A 15586-nucleotide genomic window follows, 5' to 3' on the forward strand; every position below is an offset into this window, starting at 1 on the left:
ACTGATGGAGTCGTGGCTGGCGCTGCGGGGCCCAGGGGGCAGCTTTGGTTGAAGCTGTTGCCATATAACAGTCTCTGAATACGCCGCCTGCCTTGGAGACAGAGTGCCCGTACATTGATTGGCTTTGAGGTCAGGAGAGGACGCTGCCTGGTCACGGACTGGCAACGGGCCGCGCAGCCGCCTGCGATTAACCTGGCTGCATCGGATCAGTCACGGCCGTGGGGGGCGCTGAGCCGCAGGGTGTGGCCATGGGCACTCGGCCCCCCACCGGCCATGTGCCCGGCTGTTGTCTCTGCCCAGGGTCTGGCTGGGCGGCGGAGGAGGCTGGCAATGGGGGGTGGAGGCAGTGCCTGGGCTGGGGGCTGGGGGCTTGCTGTGGGAGGGTGGCGCTGCCCGGGCTGGGGGGGGCTCTGTTCTGGGGGTGAAGGGAGGGGCTTTCATGGTGCTTTACTGGCTCCTCCAACCCCATTGGACAGGCTATGACCTCTGCCCCCTGACCTCTGCCCCCCCCCAGGTTCTCTCTGCATCTCCTCCGTAGCTGCCCCCGCCGCCTGGTCCCTCTGAGGGGCCCCGCCCACCCCGGCACAGCACCGCCTCCTCCCTGGGGCCAGGCCCCGCCCACCGGCGGCCGCTATTGGCTGCGCCTTCGGACGGCGCCGCGGCGGCCCCGAGGGAGGAAGGGGCGGAGCATCACGGGCTCGTTACCGAGGCGACCAGCAGGACGCTGCTGACCCGTAACTGCCGGCTCCCGCCCGGCCTGCCGTGGGGGGCGCGGCTCGCAGGGGTGAGCAGGGACCCCGCCCCCCGTGCCCCAACTGCCCCCATCGCCCCGCCTCTCCCCAGCCCCCCACTGCCCCCGCCTCTCCCCAGCCCCCCATCGCTCCCCACTGCCCCCCCTCCTCAGCCCCCCATCGCTCCCCACCGCCCCCAGCCACCCACTGCCCCCGCCTCTCCCCAGCCCCCCATCGCTTCCCACCACCCCCCTCCGCGCAGCCCCCAGTCCCCCACTGCCCCCGCCTCTCCCCAGCCCCCCATCGCTCCCCACCGCCCCCCTCCGCGCAGCCCCCCATCGCCCCGCCTCTCCCCAGCCCCCCACCGCCCCCCTCCGCGCAGCCCCCAGCCCCCCATCGCTCCCCACCGCCCCCCTCCGCGCAGCCCCCAGCCCCCCACTGCCCCCGCCTCTCCCCAGCCCCCCATCGCTCCCCACCGCCCCCCTCCTCAGCGCCCCATCGCTCCCCACTGCCCCCGCCTCTCCCCAGCCCCCCATCGCTCCCCATCTCCCCACTGCCCCCGCCTCTCCCCAGCCCCCCATAGCTCCCCACCACCCCCCTCCGCGCAGCCCCCCATCGCTCCCCACCGCCCCCGCCTCTCCCCAGCCCCCCATTGCTCCCCACCGCCCCCCTCCGTGCAGCCCCCAGCCCCCCACTGCCCCGCCTCTCCCCAGCCCCCCATCGCTCCCCACCGCCCCCCTCCGCGCAGCCCCCCATCGCCCCGCCTCTCCCCAGCCCCCCACCGCCCCCCTCCGCGCAGCCCCCAGCCCCCCATCGCTCCCCACCGCCCCCCTCCGCGCAGCCCCCAGCCCCCCACCGCCCCCGCCTCTCCCCAGCCCCCCATCGCTCCCCACCGCCCCCCTACGCGCAGCCCCCATCTCCCCACTGCCCCGCCTCTCCCCAGTCCCCCATCGCTCCCCACCGCCCCCCTCCGCGCAGCCCCCAGTCCCCCCACTGCCCCCGCCTCTCCCCAGCCCCCCATCGCTCCCCACCGCCCCCCTCCGCGCAGCCCCCAGTCCCCCACTGCCCCCGCCTCTCCCCAGCCCCCCATCGCTCCCCACCGCCCCCCTCCGCGCAGCCCCCAGCCCCCCACTGCCCCTGCCTCTCCCCAGCCCCCCATCGCTCCCCACCGCCCCCCTCCGCGCAGCCCCCAGTCCCCCACTGCCCCTGCCTCTCCCCAGCCCCCCATCGCTCCCCACCGCCCCCCTACGCGCAGCCCCCAGCCCCCCATCTCCCCACTGCCACCGCCTCTCCCCAGCCCCCCATCGCTCCCCACCACCCCCCTCCGCGCAGCCCCCAGTCCCCCACTGCCCCTGCCTCTCCCCAGCCCCCCATCGCTCCCCACCGCCCCCCTCCGCGCAGCCCCCAGCCCCCCACCGCCCCCGCCTCTCCCCAGCCCCCCATCGCTCCCCACCGCCCCCCTCCGCGCAGCCCCCAGTCCCCCACTGCCCCTGCCTCTCCCCAGCCCCCCATCGCTCCCCACCACCCCCCTCCGCGCAGCCCCCAGTCCCCCACTGCCCCCGCCTCTCCCCAGCCCCCCATCGCTCCCCACCGCCCCCCTACGCGCAGCCCCCAGTCCCCCCACTGCCCCCGCCTCTCCCCAGCCCCCCATCTCCCCACTGCCCCCGCCTCTCCCCAGCCCCCCATCGCTCCCCACCGCCCCCCTCCGCGCAGCCCCCAGTCCCCCACTGCACCCGCCTCTCCCCAGCCCCCCATCGCTCCCCACCGCCCCCCTCCGCGCAGCCCCCAGTCCCCCACTGCCCCTGCCTCTACCCAGTCCCCCATCGCTCCCCACCGCCCCCCTCCGCGCAGCCCCCAGTCCCCCACTGCCCCCGCCTCTCCCCAGCCCCCCATCGCTCCCCACCGCCCCCCTCCGCGCAGCCCCCAGTCCCCCACTGCCCCCGCCTCTCCCCAGCCCCCCATCGCTCCCCACCGTCCCCCTCCGCGCAGCCCCCAGTCCCCCACTGCCCCCGCCTCTCCCCAGCCCCCCATCGCTCCCCACCGCCCCCCTCCGCGCAGCCCCCAGTCCCCCACTGCCCCCGCCTCTCCCCAGCCCCCCATCGCTCCCCACCGCCCCCCTCCGCGCAGCCCCCAGTCCCCCACTGCCCCCGCCTCTCCCCAGCCCCCCATCGCTCCCCACCGCCCCCCTCCGCGCAGCCCCCAGTCCCCCACTGCCCCTGCCTCTCCCCAGCCCCCCATCGCTCCCCACCGCCCCCCTACGCGCAGCCCCCAGTCCCCCACTGCCCCCGCCTCTCCCCAGCCCCCCATCTCCCCACTGCCACCGCCTCTCCCCAGCCCCCCATCGCTCCCCACCGCCCGCCCTCACTGTTCCCACTCTGCGCAGCCCCGTCGCCCTGCCTCTCGCCAGCCCCCATCGCTCCCCACCGCCCCCTCCGTGCAGCCCCCATCTCCCCAGCCCCCCATCGCTCCTCACTGCCCACCCCCACCGCCCCCCGCCACGCAGCCCCCATTGCTCCGCCTCTCCTCAGCCCCCCATCTCTCCCCCCACCCACCCCCACTCTCCCCCATGCAGCCCCCCATCCCCCCATTGCTCCCCACAGTTTCTGCGCAGCCCCCATTGCTCCCCACTGTCCTCACCTCTCTGCAGCCCCTATTGCTCCCCACCTTTCTCTGCTCTCCAGCCCCGCATTGCTCCCCACCCCCTGCCCACACCATCCCCCCCCCCCATGCATCCCCCATCTCTCCCCACTCCCCAGGCTCCCCATCCTGTGGCCCCACCGTTCCTCCCTCCGGGCAGCACCACACCATTCCCACCTCTCCCTGCTCCCCAGCCCCCCACCTCCCGCAATCCCTGCCCCACCTCTCCATGCTGCCATACAGTCCTGACCTTTGCTTGCTCTCCCTGCAGCCCCCACCCCGTCCTTCCCAGCTCCCCACCCTGCAGCCCCAACCTCTCCCTGATCACAGCACCCTCGTTTCCCCCACTTCCTGCAGCCCCTGCCCCACTTCTCCCCACCTCGCAGGCCCCCCACCTCTATCTCCTTCCTAGCTCCCCACCCTCCAGCCCCAACCTCGCCCTGATCTCCACAGTGCCCTCATTGCCCCCACCTCCCCCTGTGGCCTTCTGTTCCATCTCTACCCACCCCAAATCCCCACAGCCCGCACTTCTCCCTGCTCCCCACCCTGCAGCCCCCCAGTCCTTACCACTGCCTCCAACAGCCTTGCTGCTCCACCCCACAGTACCCCAACTGCTTCCCAACTTTTCCCAGCCCCACCTCTCTCTGCTCTCACCTCCCAGTTCCCCAGCCTCTCCCTGCCATTAACCTCCCCCACGCCTGCAGCCCCCTGTCCCTACAGTGCCCCATCTCTCCCTGCTCTAACGGGCCACTGTGCATGACTTCCTTGCAGACAAAGGTGCTAGCGGATGGAGCCTTCTGGTCTGCTGGGGTAGCAGCAGCAGCAGGGCCAGCTTCCCCTGCCAGCCCACTTTGGCCCTGTTGGGTGTGGAGTAGGGAGTGTGACAGGAGAACTCAGTCTCCATATCCCAATCATCCCTCAGGCATGATGCTGTCTGAAAGGGGCCTGTGGAGCCAGAGTGTCAAAGGAGCTCAGCTTGCAGTGTTCTCAATGGGGACTGGGAGGGATTGTGTAATTTTAAATGAGGTTTCTCCATTCTCAGTGGTAGGGTGGAGGGGGACTCTCTTTGGTTCTCAGTGGGAGCTGCTGGGTCCTGACCACTTTTGAAAATGTGATCAACTAAGTGCTGGTAGTGGTGGTGAGTTTGTGACACAGACCCCTGTCCTGTGGGGCTTGAGGTTGACATTATGTAATACTCTGAGTAACTGTATGATGGTACTCTAGTTCTGGGCTGGAAACAAGCTGTCAAAGCCCAAGTGAGAATGGTAAAGGGAAAGTGAACCAATGTTCCCAACTAGAAAAGGAGTACTAGTGGCACCTTAGAGACTAACCAATTTATTTGAGCATAAGCTTTCGTGAGCTACAGCTCACTTCATCGGATGCATTCCAATGAATGTTGTGAATCATCCAGTCTCCCCAGATGTGGCGGCAAACCTGTATTAAAATAACCAGGAGGTTATTTTTAGGCTTTGTAAGTTTCTTTTTTTTTTTCTCCTTCTGTTATTCCTTCCTCTAGGTTCCAGTCCACCCCCTTAGTCATTCTGTACCATGATGGCTGATGAGCTGGAGGAGAGAGATTTGCAGAAATTCCTGAGAGATGTGGATGAAATTAGTAAGTGTACTGTAAACATGGTGGGGCAGATTTACACTTGGTCGGAGTGTTGCTCAGGTGAAGTCACTGCATTAAGGACAGCATTGGCTTCTGGTTTTAGTGCCCACCTTAAGACATTTGCGGAGATACTGAGCTCCTAACTCCAGCTGATCGTGATAAGAGCTGTGAGTGCTTAGCACCTCTGAAAACCAGACCCAAATGGTCTTTAGTTGGGCACCAGGTAACGGAACAGTCAAAATCAGACCTTGCTTTAGAAAATGTTGGCTATGTTCTTTCCTTATGTATAACAATGTTTATAAAAAATACTCTCATAGAGTGAGGCCCCAGTCCAGAAGGCAGTGGGGCACTTCATGAATGCAGGCAGTCACTTCCAGGAATGGGGGTCTTAGTAGCTGGGCTAGCAAACAAAGAAGTGAAATTAAAAAATTGGAGTTTTTGATAAGTGATGGTAATAGATGGCATTTCTGTAGCCCCTTTCATCTGAGGATCTCAAAGTATTTTGCAGACATTAACTTCTGAAGTCTTATAACACCTCTGTGAAGTAGCTAAGGGACCCACCACTGACTTGTAGCCATCTCTGGAAGGATTGCCACAGTTTTTTTAGCAGAGCATAGGAATCCTATGCAGCAGTTTAGGACAGGAAGTAAATTAGAAGAATAACATAGCCACTTGAAACTGCAGCAGAAATTTAGGTCTAAAAGGGAATTGCCTGAGAGACCTGCATATTTGTCTTTCTTACTAAGATTGGAAAACTTCATTGATGTCCAAATGACAGCAGTACGCACTATGGTTTGGAGGCTTCTTTTGTGTTCTCTCCTGTTGCTGTTTCTGAAGTTAGACTCCCAGCCAGAGGCAAAAGAAAACAAGTGTCTTTGGCACTGAACGTATAACAAATGATAAAAAATAAATCAAAATGTACCCAAATAGGGGATTTTGTATTTTAAACAGAAAAGAACTCTGTATTTTTGAAACTGCTCTATTTTTGTCAGTGAAATTTGATCTTTGGGCATCTACCCTCACTGAAATGCTGGTTATTGTGTCACATTATAGCCTTAATCTTTGTTCAGTGATAAATACCCAAATAGAAAGCCGAAATCATTTGAGGTGGACAAATAAAGAGAATTAGAGAGCAAAAGGAAGAAAAAACAAAAGAAGAAAAGATCATACAGTTTTGATCACTGTGTTTAGTTTTTGAAATCTCTGAGTGCTTGGAGATGTGAATCTTGCCAGATACTGGCAATGGCTCTAAATGCCTCCGGTTATTATTTTATTTTTAGAGTCATGTAAATCATTGGTAGAACTTAGAGATGGGGAAAAAACTTGTTAGATTGAGTCCATCCCCCTGCTAACATTTGGAGCTATAACCTATGGAGGGAGTATCAGATATTAAACGAAGCTACCCTGAACCATAGCCAAAAGGCCAAAGACAGATGATTTTTTTTTTTAGTTTATAAATGTTGTCCTTGTCATCTGTATGTTACGTCACGTCTTTTAGTGCACATCTACACTTTGAGCTCGGGGTGTGATTCCCAAGTTGAGGAGACATACTCTCACTGGCTGTCACTGAGTAATCACACTACAAATAGAATGTAGCCGTGGAAGCACAAGCTGTGAAATGAGCCAGCCACCCTGAGTATGTGTGTAGGATCTCAGATGGTTATAAACTGGCTAGCTGCCCTGAGTACCACAGCTTGTGTGGCTGTGTTTAGTGTGCTGGCTTGATGAGAACTAGTGCACTGTCTCCTCAAGCTGGGAATCACGCCCCACCTCAGAGCATGGGCATACTCTCAATCATACATTCAGCTCCTTCTGGCTTCAAAGGCATGTGTAACCAAAGGGAAAACTTGACTCCTGGTCTCTCTGAGTTCATTTTATTTCATGTTTGTTTGTTTTTGTTTTAGCCAACTTGGTTCAAGGGTTGAACTCCACAGACCCAGCTGTCCAGGAAAAAGCCATCTCTGATACAGAGAAAAGACTTCATCTCCAGGAGGTCAGAGATGATGGAGAATGCAAGACCAAGTTGAACAGAACAGTTGTTTACTCACAAGATGTGGTAAGACTTATGATCTCTTTTCGAGTATCAGATGTAGGCAGTTAGAGTCTTTCAAATGATATAAGTGCAGCTATCTTGCCACTTATGCAAACCCAAGACAAACCTCATAAGTATTGTTACAAATAAAGGTCGAATGTAGCTTAAACCTATGTTTAATTTTCCTCACTGGAAAGCATATGAGAGAATACCCCACATCATGTTTTACAGCCTATACCTCTTCTTCAGGAGATCGACAGGAGATCACTGGGTGCTAATAGCAAAGAAGAAGCAGGTGCTTAGATGCTGTAACATGTAACTGTTTGCTGCTTTCTGATCCAAAGCCAGTCAAAGTCTTGAGAGGCTTTAATTCAGACATTAGGAGCTAGATTTTCAGGTGCCTAAAGATTCAGATAGTCGACTAGTGGGATTTTCAGAAGTACCTAAGCAGGTTAGGCACCTAACACCTGTTGAAATCAATAGCATTTGGGCGCCTATCCTGCTTAGGCACTTTAGAGAATTCCACGAAGCATGTATCTGCATCTTTAGGCATCTACATATCTTTGAAAGCTGGCCCTCCGTGTTGTGCGGCTGCGCCTATTCTTATTAAAAGAAATGCTTTTATTATGAAGTGTACCCCAGCAGATTGCTATTGCAGTTAGAATAATCAGATTGCAGTGGTGAATTTTCCCATGTGAAGAGTCTAACAGAAATTCTTAGCCAAATTGATTTTGCAAGAGGACACCTGAGGATTGAACTGTTTTCTTTTGTTCCATGACTTTAAATGCGTCTGATGGAGTTAGTTTTGACAAGTTTAAAAAATGCTTCTCTTGTTACTAGACTCATGTTGTTATACTTTTGCGTTTTAAGCTGCTTTGAAAAATGAATGTGCTCTATTTTTTGCAATCCATATTTTCTCATGAAAATTGCAGCTAGTTTAGAAATAACTATATTTAAATTTATTTTCATTCCAGTTCAAACCTAACCTTTTTGTATCTGTGTTTGTGTGTCACTCATCCAACTTTTTCAGACCACGCGGAATATGGAGACAGTGAGACGAGGTAGGACAGGGTTCACCTCTCCAGTAATTATCCCCTGTTCAATTTGTATCAGTAAAGCTAGAGTAAGGATTGCAGATTGCTTTCCCTGATTCAGCTGCCTCATGCAGGGCCTGATCCAACTCCATCTGAAGTCAATGTGAATCTTTCAGTTGACTCTGAGAGCTGTATCAGAAAGTTATAATTGCTTACAAGTCCTGTGTGCCTGGCTGGATTGTGCGTAGTAAAGAATATTTTCAGCATATTCTCTGCCTCTCATCTAAGAACCTCATTATTCTGAATCAAAAAGAGGCATCTCTTAGAGAAGAGCTACTTAAAGAGGCAGGTATGCAAATCTAGGGCAGCATTATGGCCATTGTGTGTAATAGTTTATCACACACGTTCCGCGTTATATCAAATTAATGAAATACGTCCTTAAGATTTTCTCTATGGAGAAAACGTGTCTCAGAAATGACTTTTCTCTCATCTGCAATTTGATTGTAATGAGTAAATCTTTTCTTTCATTGACTGAAATGCTACCCTAACTCTGCTGGCTCTCAGACAGCTTCATGTCAGCATTAAAGAAAGATGCAAAAGAACGAGCCAAAAGAAGGAAGAAAAATGAACGTTTGGCAAATGGTAATTGCTGAAGTTTTACATTTTTGATGTCCACTAAGCACTATTAAAAAGAACAGAGCTGAATTAAGCTGGTAAACTAGCCTGTTAGCCACATTTTTATAAGAACGTAAGAACATAAGAACAGCCATGCTGGGTTAGACCAAAGGTCCATCTAGCCCAGTATCCTGTCATCCCACAGTGGCCAATACCAGGTACCCCCGAGGGAATGAACAGAACAGGTAATCATCAAGTGATCCATCCCCTGTCGCCCATTCCCAGCTTCTCGCAAACAGAGGCTAGGGATACCACCCCTGCCCATCCTGGCTAATAGCCATTGCTGGACCTATCCCCCATGAACTTATCTAGTTCTTTTTTTAACCCTGGTATAGTCTTAGCCTTCACAATATCCTCTGGCAAGGAGTTCCACAGGTTGACTGTGCGTTGTGTATGCACATTGATGAGACTGGGGACAAGGAAGCAGGCATTTGGTGTTCCATAGTACCTATGATCTTATGTATAGCATTGATTAGAAGAGAACATGGGCTATACATAGTAGGTACTGAGGTCTTTTGGAACGCATTCCTCTTAATGGCTCTCCCCTTTATGATAAAGAGACTTAAGGTTTGGAGTGAGAGATATGTGGTGTGTGGGAAGATGTAAGTAATAGGCTATAAAGAGAAAATACAAATGGCCTGAGTTTGTCTTTTAGGACATGAAAGGGGCACGTAAATGAAAATGCACAGAAAAAAGTCTGTTGCATGCTATGCCCGATGACCACAGTTCCGATAGAGGCAATACAGTGGGAATCTCAGGGCAAGCTGCAGCAGGAGAACATGGTTTCTGTCCACTGTGTTTACAACTGGAAATAATGACATTTGCAATACATGACTCTTGTTGCTGCAGCCCTGAAAGACAAGGGAAATGATGCATTCAGTAAAGGAGACTATGCCACAGCTATCCAGCGATACACCGAAGGGCTGGAGAAACAGAAGGATATGCAGGTGCTGTACACGAACAGAGCACAGGTCAGTGTGTGAAAAATCTGCTATAGATGTATTGTTTAGGTACAAAACAGCCTAAGCTACCTGCAGGTGGCACATGAGAATCATTGCTCTGTTGTCTAAGCCAATTTCAGGAGTTCAGATGTGTTGCAGATGAACTGGAAAAGGGAGGAAGAGCAGCACATAAGGTAGTTTGTCCCGGGCCATTCTCCACAGTGGTGCTTTAGGTCTCATTTTTGCTAACAGGAGTTGATGGGATCTACTTTACTGCCGTGTTAGCAACAGTGAATATTAATATGATTAAAAGTTACCAGCAAAGTACTTTAGACTAAGCTCTGTATTGAAACTTTCTCTTTAGTTTCTTGCACTGATCAAGAATTCAGCTTCACTGGAGAGGCTGTGATGCAAATCATGCTGCCTTTTATGGCTCTGAACTAATTCCTCAGTCATGTGAAACATTTTATGCTCTCTCTATGCAAGTGTCTAACAGAAAGTATTGAGCCATGAACATCAGCCTATAATGTAATATCCATCCTCGTATACCGTGCCAATTGCCATGGTATCAGAGACCTGCTGTTAAGTGCCCAATAGCTGGTACTAAAGGAAAACAGGAAGCAAAAATAATCAGTCATGCATCTTTTGTAACTTTGTGCAAGGAGTGTCTCTATATTCCCTTTTGTTGCCACTAACCATCCTTGCCTCTCTTTTTATCATAATCTCTAATGGAGGCTAATTCTCTGACATGCCCATATGAAGGGAAGAATCTGTCGTCCTGGTATTTTCTAAATAGGCTGTAGAGAGCTGAATGTTACCACAGGTGATGAGCTCTTTACCTACCTTGTATGCCAAGGGGGGCTGGCAGAGCTCCTATCTGCTCCATTTTCCAAATATTATATCTTTAATAATAGACTAATAGATTTTAAGGCCAGAAGGTGGACCTTAGGATGATCATTATTTATTTGTATTATCATAGCCCTTAGGAGCCTCTGTCATGAGCTAGTGTCTTCCCCTAAGACCTTATCATCTAGTCTAACCTGCTTCATAACACAGGCCATAGAATTTCACACACCTTAGATAGGTCAGTCACGCAGGAAGTCTGTATTGGGAACAGAACTCAAGTCTCATGCCTCCTAGCTTTAAACCCAGGGGCATCCTTCTTCCCCAAGTGTAAATCCTGCTCTTACTTCAGTACTTCCAGTCAATGTTATGTTTGACGGCTGAAACCACTTCCAAAAGCTTTGCAACCCATTCCATTGTGTGTAACTGTAAGACCCCTCCCTATCATGCATCAGCAACAGGGCCTGCACCCTAAATTTTCAGCATTGTTGCACAGATCTCTCCCTCTCTAGCTAAAGGACTGACTAGTATAAGCCGATTTTGTGTTGAGAAAACTACTAATAATGTGAGAAGCAGTAGGTTCTGTGAAACTTTCACTCAATGGCATGCAACCTATGGAGTGGGCATTTTGCCTGCAGTGGGTATCTGTGGTTGGGTCCTTTCCAGAAGATTATGGTACTAATATGGATGTAAATTTATTTCTGTTCAGCAGGTTATCTCATTGCCTTTTTATAATCTCAAAGGAAAAGTTGCACTTCAGAAAATCATTGGACAGCTATTGTTTTAATTCCTGGCCTGTGCCTCTGGCTTCCAGGAAGCAAAACCAAACCTGAAAGACACAACCCAGACTTTGGCTACTCCCTTGACCATGTGGGAATGATTCAGCAGTCTTCTTAAATTCATTTTATTCCTGTTGTGACTGCAGCCTGTCTCCTGCATGGAGGGTCAGAATGAAGCCTAATCATGGAAGGGTTGTTTGTCCACAAGCTCCATTGCTCTGCCCTTCCCCCCCACCCCACATTCAATGACAGCACAATGCACAGGTCATCCCCCATCCGCACCACGACATGAAAAGAAAGTTCAGTGGGGTATATATATTTTTCAAATTACCTTATTTTGGAAAGATGAGTCAAATTTTTAATTGTGAAATGAGGACTTTTTCCTGCCCTAAGTTTAGCACAGACCCATGTGAGTTTTGTGCTTGGTTTGTGTTTAACTCACTTGAAAATCCACTGCACACTGATGTACAGACATGGTAAAACACCAGAAGCAGTTAATTATGTATCAGTCAATATGTTGGCACTCTTTGTGGGTTAAAGCATATCACTTTAATTAAACTAATGTCTGTGCTTTGAACTTGGAAAAACATTATAGAGATACACAGTATTCTAATTCTTCTTTGGGCTGATAAGTCTGCTGATCTGTATCCCATCTTGGCTTTATTTCAGGCTCACATGAAGTTGCAGGAGTACAAGAAAGTAATCAATGATTGTGAATGGGCTTTAAAGGTAAGTGCTTTGCCGTTTCTTCAATCAGTTGGTAGGACACAGAGTATAACTAGTTTCAGAGTAGCAGCCATGTTAGGCTGTATCCGCAAAAAGAAAAGGAGTACTTGTGGCACCTTAGAGACTCACAAATTTATTTGAGCATAAGCTTTCGTGAGCTGCAGCTCAGTTCATTGGATGCATTCAGTGGAAAATACAGTGGGGAGATTTATATACACAGAGAACATGAAACAATGGGTGTTACGATACACACTGTAACGAGAGTGATCAGGTAAGGTGAGCTATTACCAGCCGGAGAGCGGGGGGAGGGGAAAAAACCTTTTGTAGTGGTAATCAAGGTGGGCCATTTCCAGCAGTTGACAAGAATGTCTGAGGAACAGTGAGGGGGGAATAAACATGGGGAAATAGTTTTATTTTGTGTAATGATCCATCCACTCCCAGTCTTTATTCAAGCCTAAGTTAATTGTATCCAGTTTGCAAATTAATTCCAATTCAGCAGTCTCTCATTGGCGTCTGTTTTTGAAGTTTTTTTTATTGAAGAATTGCCACTTTTATGTCTGTAATCGAGTGACCAGAGAGATTGAAGTGTTCTCCGACTGGTTTTTGAATGTTATAATTCTTGACGTCTGATTTTTGTATGAGGGAACGGTGGTCCTGATCCTCATCTAATGTAAGTTATGATCCTGAAGTCAATGACAGTATTCTAGTTAACACCCACAGAGGATATGGTCCTAGGTTTTTAAAGAATTTTAATATATGCGGAGTATGGGTCCACATTCTTATTTCTGATCAAACCACTAGTCTGTATGTATGATTAATGTCATATTGTTGATTTCTTCCCGTTGTGGCCTAAGGCTATCAAATGATGAGACTGGGTCTACGTTTTGCAGTTTATAGGGTGCTGTGGGAGAAGGGTGACCCTGCTTTTCCCAGATATGGATGTGGTTCCTGCCTGAAAAATCGAATATGTGGGGCCATGTCTTCTCCTAGTGTAAATCTGTGTATCTTTACTGAAATCAATGGAGTTACATCAACTTACACCAGATCTGGTCCTTAGTAGTATTCTGTATGAATAGAAATGAAAAGTATACTGAGAAATTTCCGTATGATAGCAATTGATTGTGTTACAGAGGGCAGCCTAAGTGTTATTCAATTAACTGAAAGTCAGCCAGCTTCACTTAAAGGGCAGCACACTCCATGTTTATAGGTTTTTGGGCAATTGCTGTAACTTTATTAGCCAGGAGGTTAGACAGCAGTGTGTAATGATTCAACATTCTAAACTATTTGATTAATTCTTTTTAATGCAGTGCAACGAAAAATGTATTAAAGCCTATTTCCATATGGGAAAAGCTCATCTGGCCCTGAAGGACTACAATGAGGTAAGCTGCACAAACCTTGTTGGGGTTGAGCCACATTCTCTTTTTAAATACTCTGGTGTAAATCTGGAGTAACTCCATTGGTTTAGCAACTTAGATAAGGTTTATACCAGTATAAGAATAAGCAGAATATATGTCTGCCCATTGTTTGGCATTATAAGGCAATGGAAGAGAGAGAAATGGTCTTAAACACTTGACTTATGGTAGCATGTTATGCTAATGTCTTGTCATACATTGGTTGCTTGGGGGACAAAATGTTATTAGTTAGTTATTTCTAATAACTAAACTAAGTCTATTTTGCAGCAGATTAAGTCAGTTACTTCTTGTGCTACCTGCAGTGGACATAAAGAACGATTGATTGTTCTCTTTATAGCAGTCCTTAACACGTTTTTGAAGTCTCTTATCAGGTTCAGGTGTAGCACCCAAAACTGGACATGCTATTCCAGTTGAGGCTTCACCAGTGCAGAGCCACCTGTCATGTCTTAGATACGACATTCCTGTTAATACACCCCCCATATATTAGCCTTTTCCACAATTGCATCGCATTGTTGGCTCATAATCAATTTGTGATCCACGAGAATCCCTAAATTCTTTTTAGCAGTACTACCACCTAGCCAATTATTCCCTATTTTGTTGTACATTTGATTTTTTTTTCTCCCTTCCTCACTGTCGTACTTTGTATTAGTCTTTAATAATAACTTGTAGTGGTTCTGTCTTTTTAAATTATTGGTCAGTTTTGGATGGAAACAGAATAACCGAATTCTCCATCCCACATTTCTGACCAATAAGCAGTAAAAGCATGGACAGGTTCCTGTTCATTGGACTGGATTCTGCCGTGATAGGTCATGGAACAGAGCTGACGCTAGCTCATTGGGGGTCCTAAGCAGGAATAGTCCCCACCCAATATTAAAACAGGCAAGTTCTTATAATAAAAAGCAAATAGGGGGGCCACTTGAGCAGATCAGGGCATAAGCAGTTGCTTCATCTGCTTATACCTGGCGCCAGTTCTGCCCTGGAACCTGACTTGTAGCTATACCAGCAAGTTGTGCAGTGGCCCCATCTGCCTTCCTCAATTAAAGCAGGGCTAGGTTGGGTTAGGATTTGGGAGATCTCCAAAGAACATGTCCATGCTGCAGGAAATGGTGGTGGTGATTCTATAGGTGGCATTCCTCTGAGTTGTTACAGGAGTCTGTGGTGCAGTTATTGCTGCATTTCACTCAGCAGTGGGTGCCTTTCAGTGGTGGGTGAAGTGATCCCAGTGTAGCACATTGGGATTTGTTAGGGTGGAGTATGCTAGTGAAGACCCTAATATTAATTTTACTCTTGCCAAATCTCTGAAGGGGTTAAGTGTTGTATAGACCATTTAATTCTACATTTCCTGCCTATGCTGAACAGTAGCTATAACCTGAATGTTCTTAAAATATAATTTGATTTGATTTTCTAATCAGTAAAAAGAACTCTTCTAATCATTTTTTAAAATGAAATTACTAAATTGGTTATACTTTGAGGCTAGACCTGGGAGAGAAATAATCTAAGATGTACAGTTCTCATGACATTTGGTGCTGTATTTTGTAGCTGCATTTCTTTTGCTATTAACTTGTTGGCTGGTATTTGTTCATTTCTCGCAGAGAATGATCTGCTCATTCTGTTTTTCCCAATGATGGATTTTTAGATTTATATTTTGACTATCTTGTTAATTTTAAAATGACATACTGACTGAGGATTGCCTAGTGTTTTCAACCATGAAAGTTTAACCATCCTTGCTGCAGATTGATTCTATTGTATATTATAAAGCTTATTTTTTCTGGGCTGTAAAAAAATAGCATTCCCCAACTTCATAGATTTGAAGAGTCCAGAAGAAGGGGGGTCTGAATTCATGTTTTGCTCCTTGTTGAGTTCAGAGTCACGACTTGGATTAGAGATGTTAAATAAAAAAATGCAGGGAGCGAAGAACAAAGACTAAAGCTCTATAGTCCAGATCCAAAGTCCACTGATGTCCATGGGAGTTAGTCCATTGATTTCAAAGGGTCTTAGATCAGACCCAGTCAAGTTAGACATCTTTTGCATAATCTTTTCCGTTTTGTTTTCAACTAACCATATAGCCTTGGGTTTCTTTTATTAAGGCCAGGAAGTCCTATCAGAAGATCTTAGAAATTGATCCCCAGAAGGAAAGTCTATTTAAAGGTAGGTTTTGGAGTAGCAG

At 49.9% G+C, this 15586-nt stretch overlaps 1 protein-coding gene across 4 annotated transcripts in view; it reads left to right on the forward strand.

Moving 5' to 3' along the window:
• The first annotated feature begins 479 nt into the window (after nt 1-479).
• TTC12 (tetratricopeptide repeat domain 12) overlaps nt 480-15586 on the forward strand; it is a 35517-nt gene continuing 20410 nt past the window's right edge. The window contains exons 1-9 of one of the 4 annotated variants that reach the window (XM_037882459.2): nt 480-784; nt 4885-4980; nt 6882-7033; nt 8040-8070; nt 8608-8685; nt 9568-9689; nt 11951-12010; nt 13315-13386; nt 15507-15567. In XM_037882459.2, the coding sequence (XP_037738387.1) occupies nt 4917-4980; nt 6882-7033; nt 8040-8070; nt 8608-8685; nt 9568-9689; nt 11951-12010; nt 13315-13386; nt 15507-15567 (640 nt within the window). In that variant the 5' untranslated portion in view covers nt 480-784; nt 4885-4916. Of the gene's footprint in view, nt 785-4884; nt 4981-6881; nt 7034-8039; nt 8071-8607; nt 8686-9567; nt 9690-11950; nt 12011-13314; nt 13387-15506; nt 15568-15586 lie in introns of those variants that run through there. The other 3 variants (XM_043534100.1, XM_043534102.1, XM_043534101.1) reach the window with 3 other exon arrangements.

Source organism: Chelonia mydas, chromosome 22, assembly GCF_015237465.2.
Source record: "Chelonia mydas isolate rCheMyd1 chromosome 22, rCheMyd1.pri.v2, whole genome shotgun sequence".
NCBI classification, from domain to species: domain Eukaryota; kingdom Metazoa; phylum Chordata; order Testudines; family Cheloniidae; genus Chelonia; species Chelonia mydas.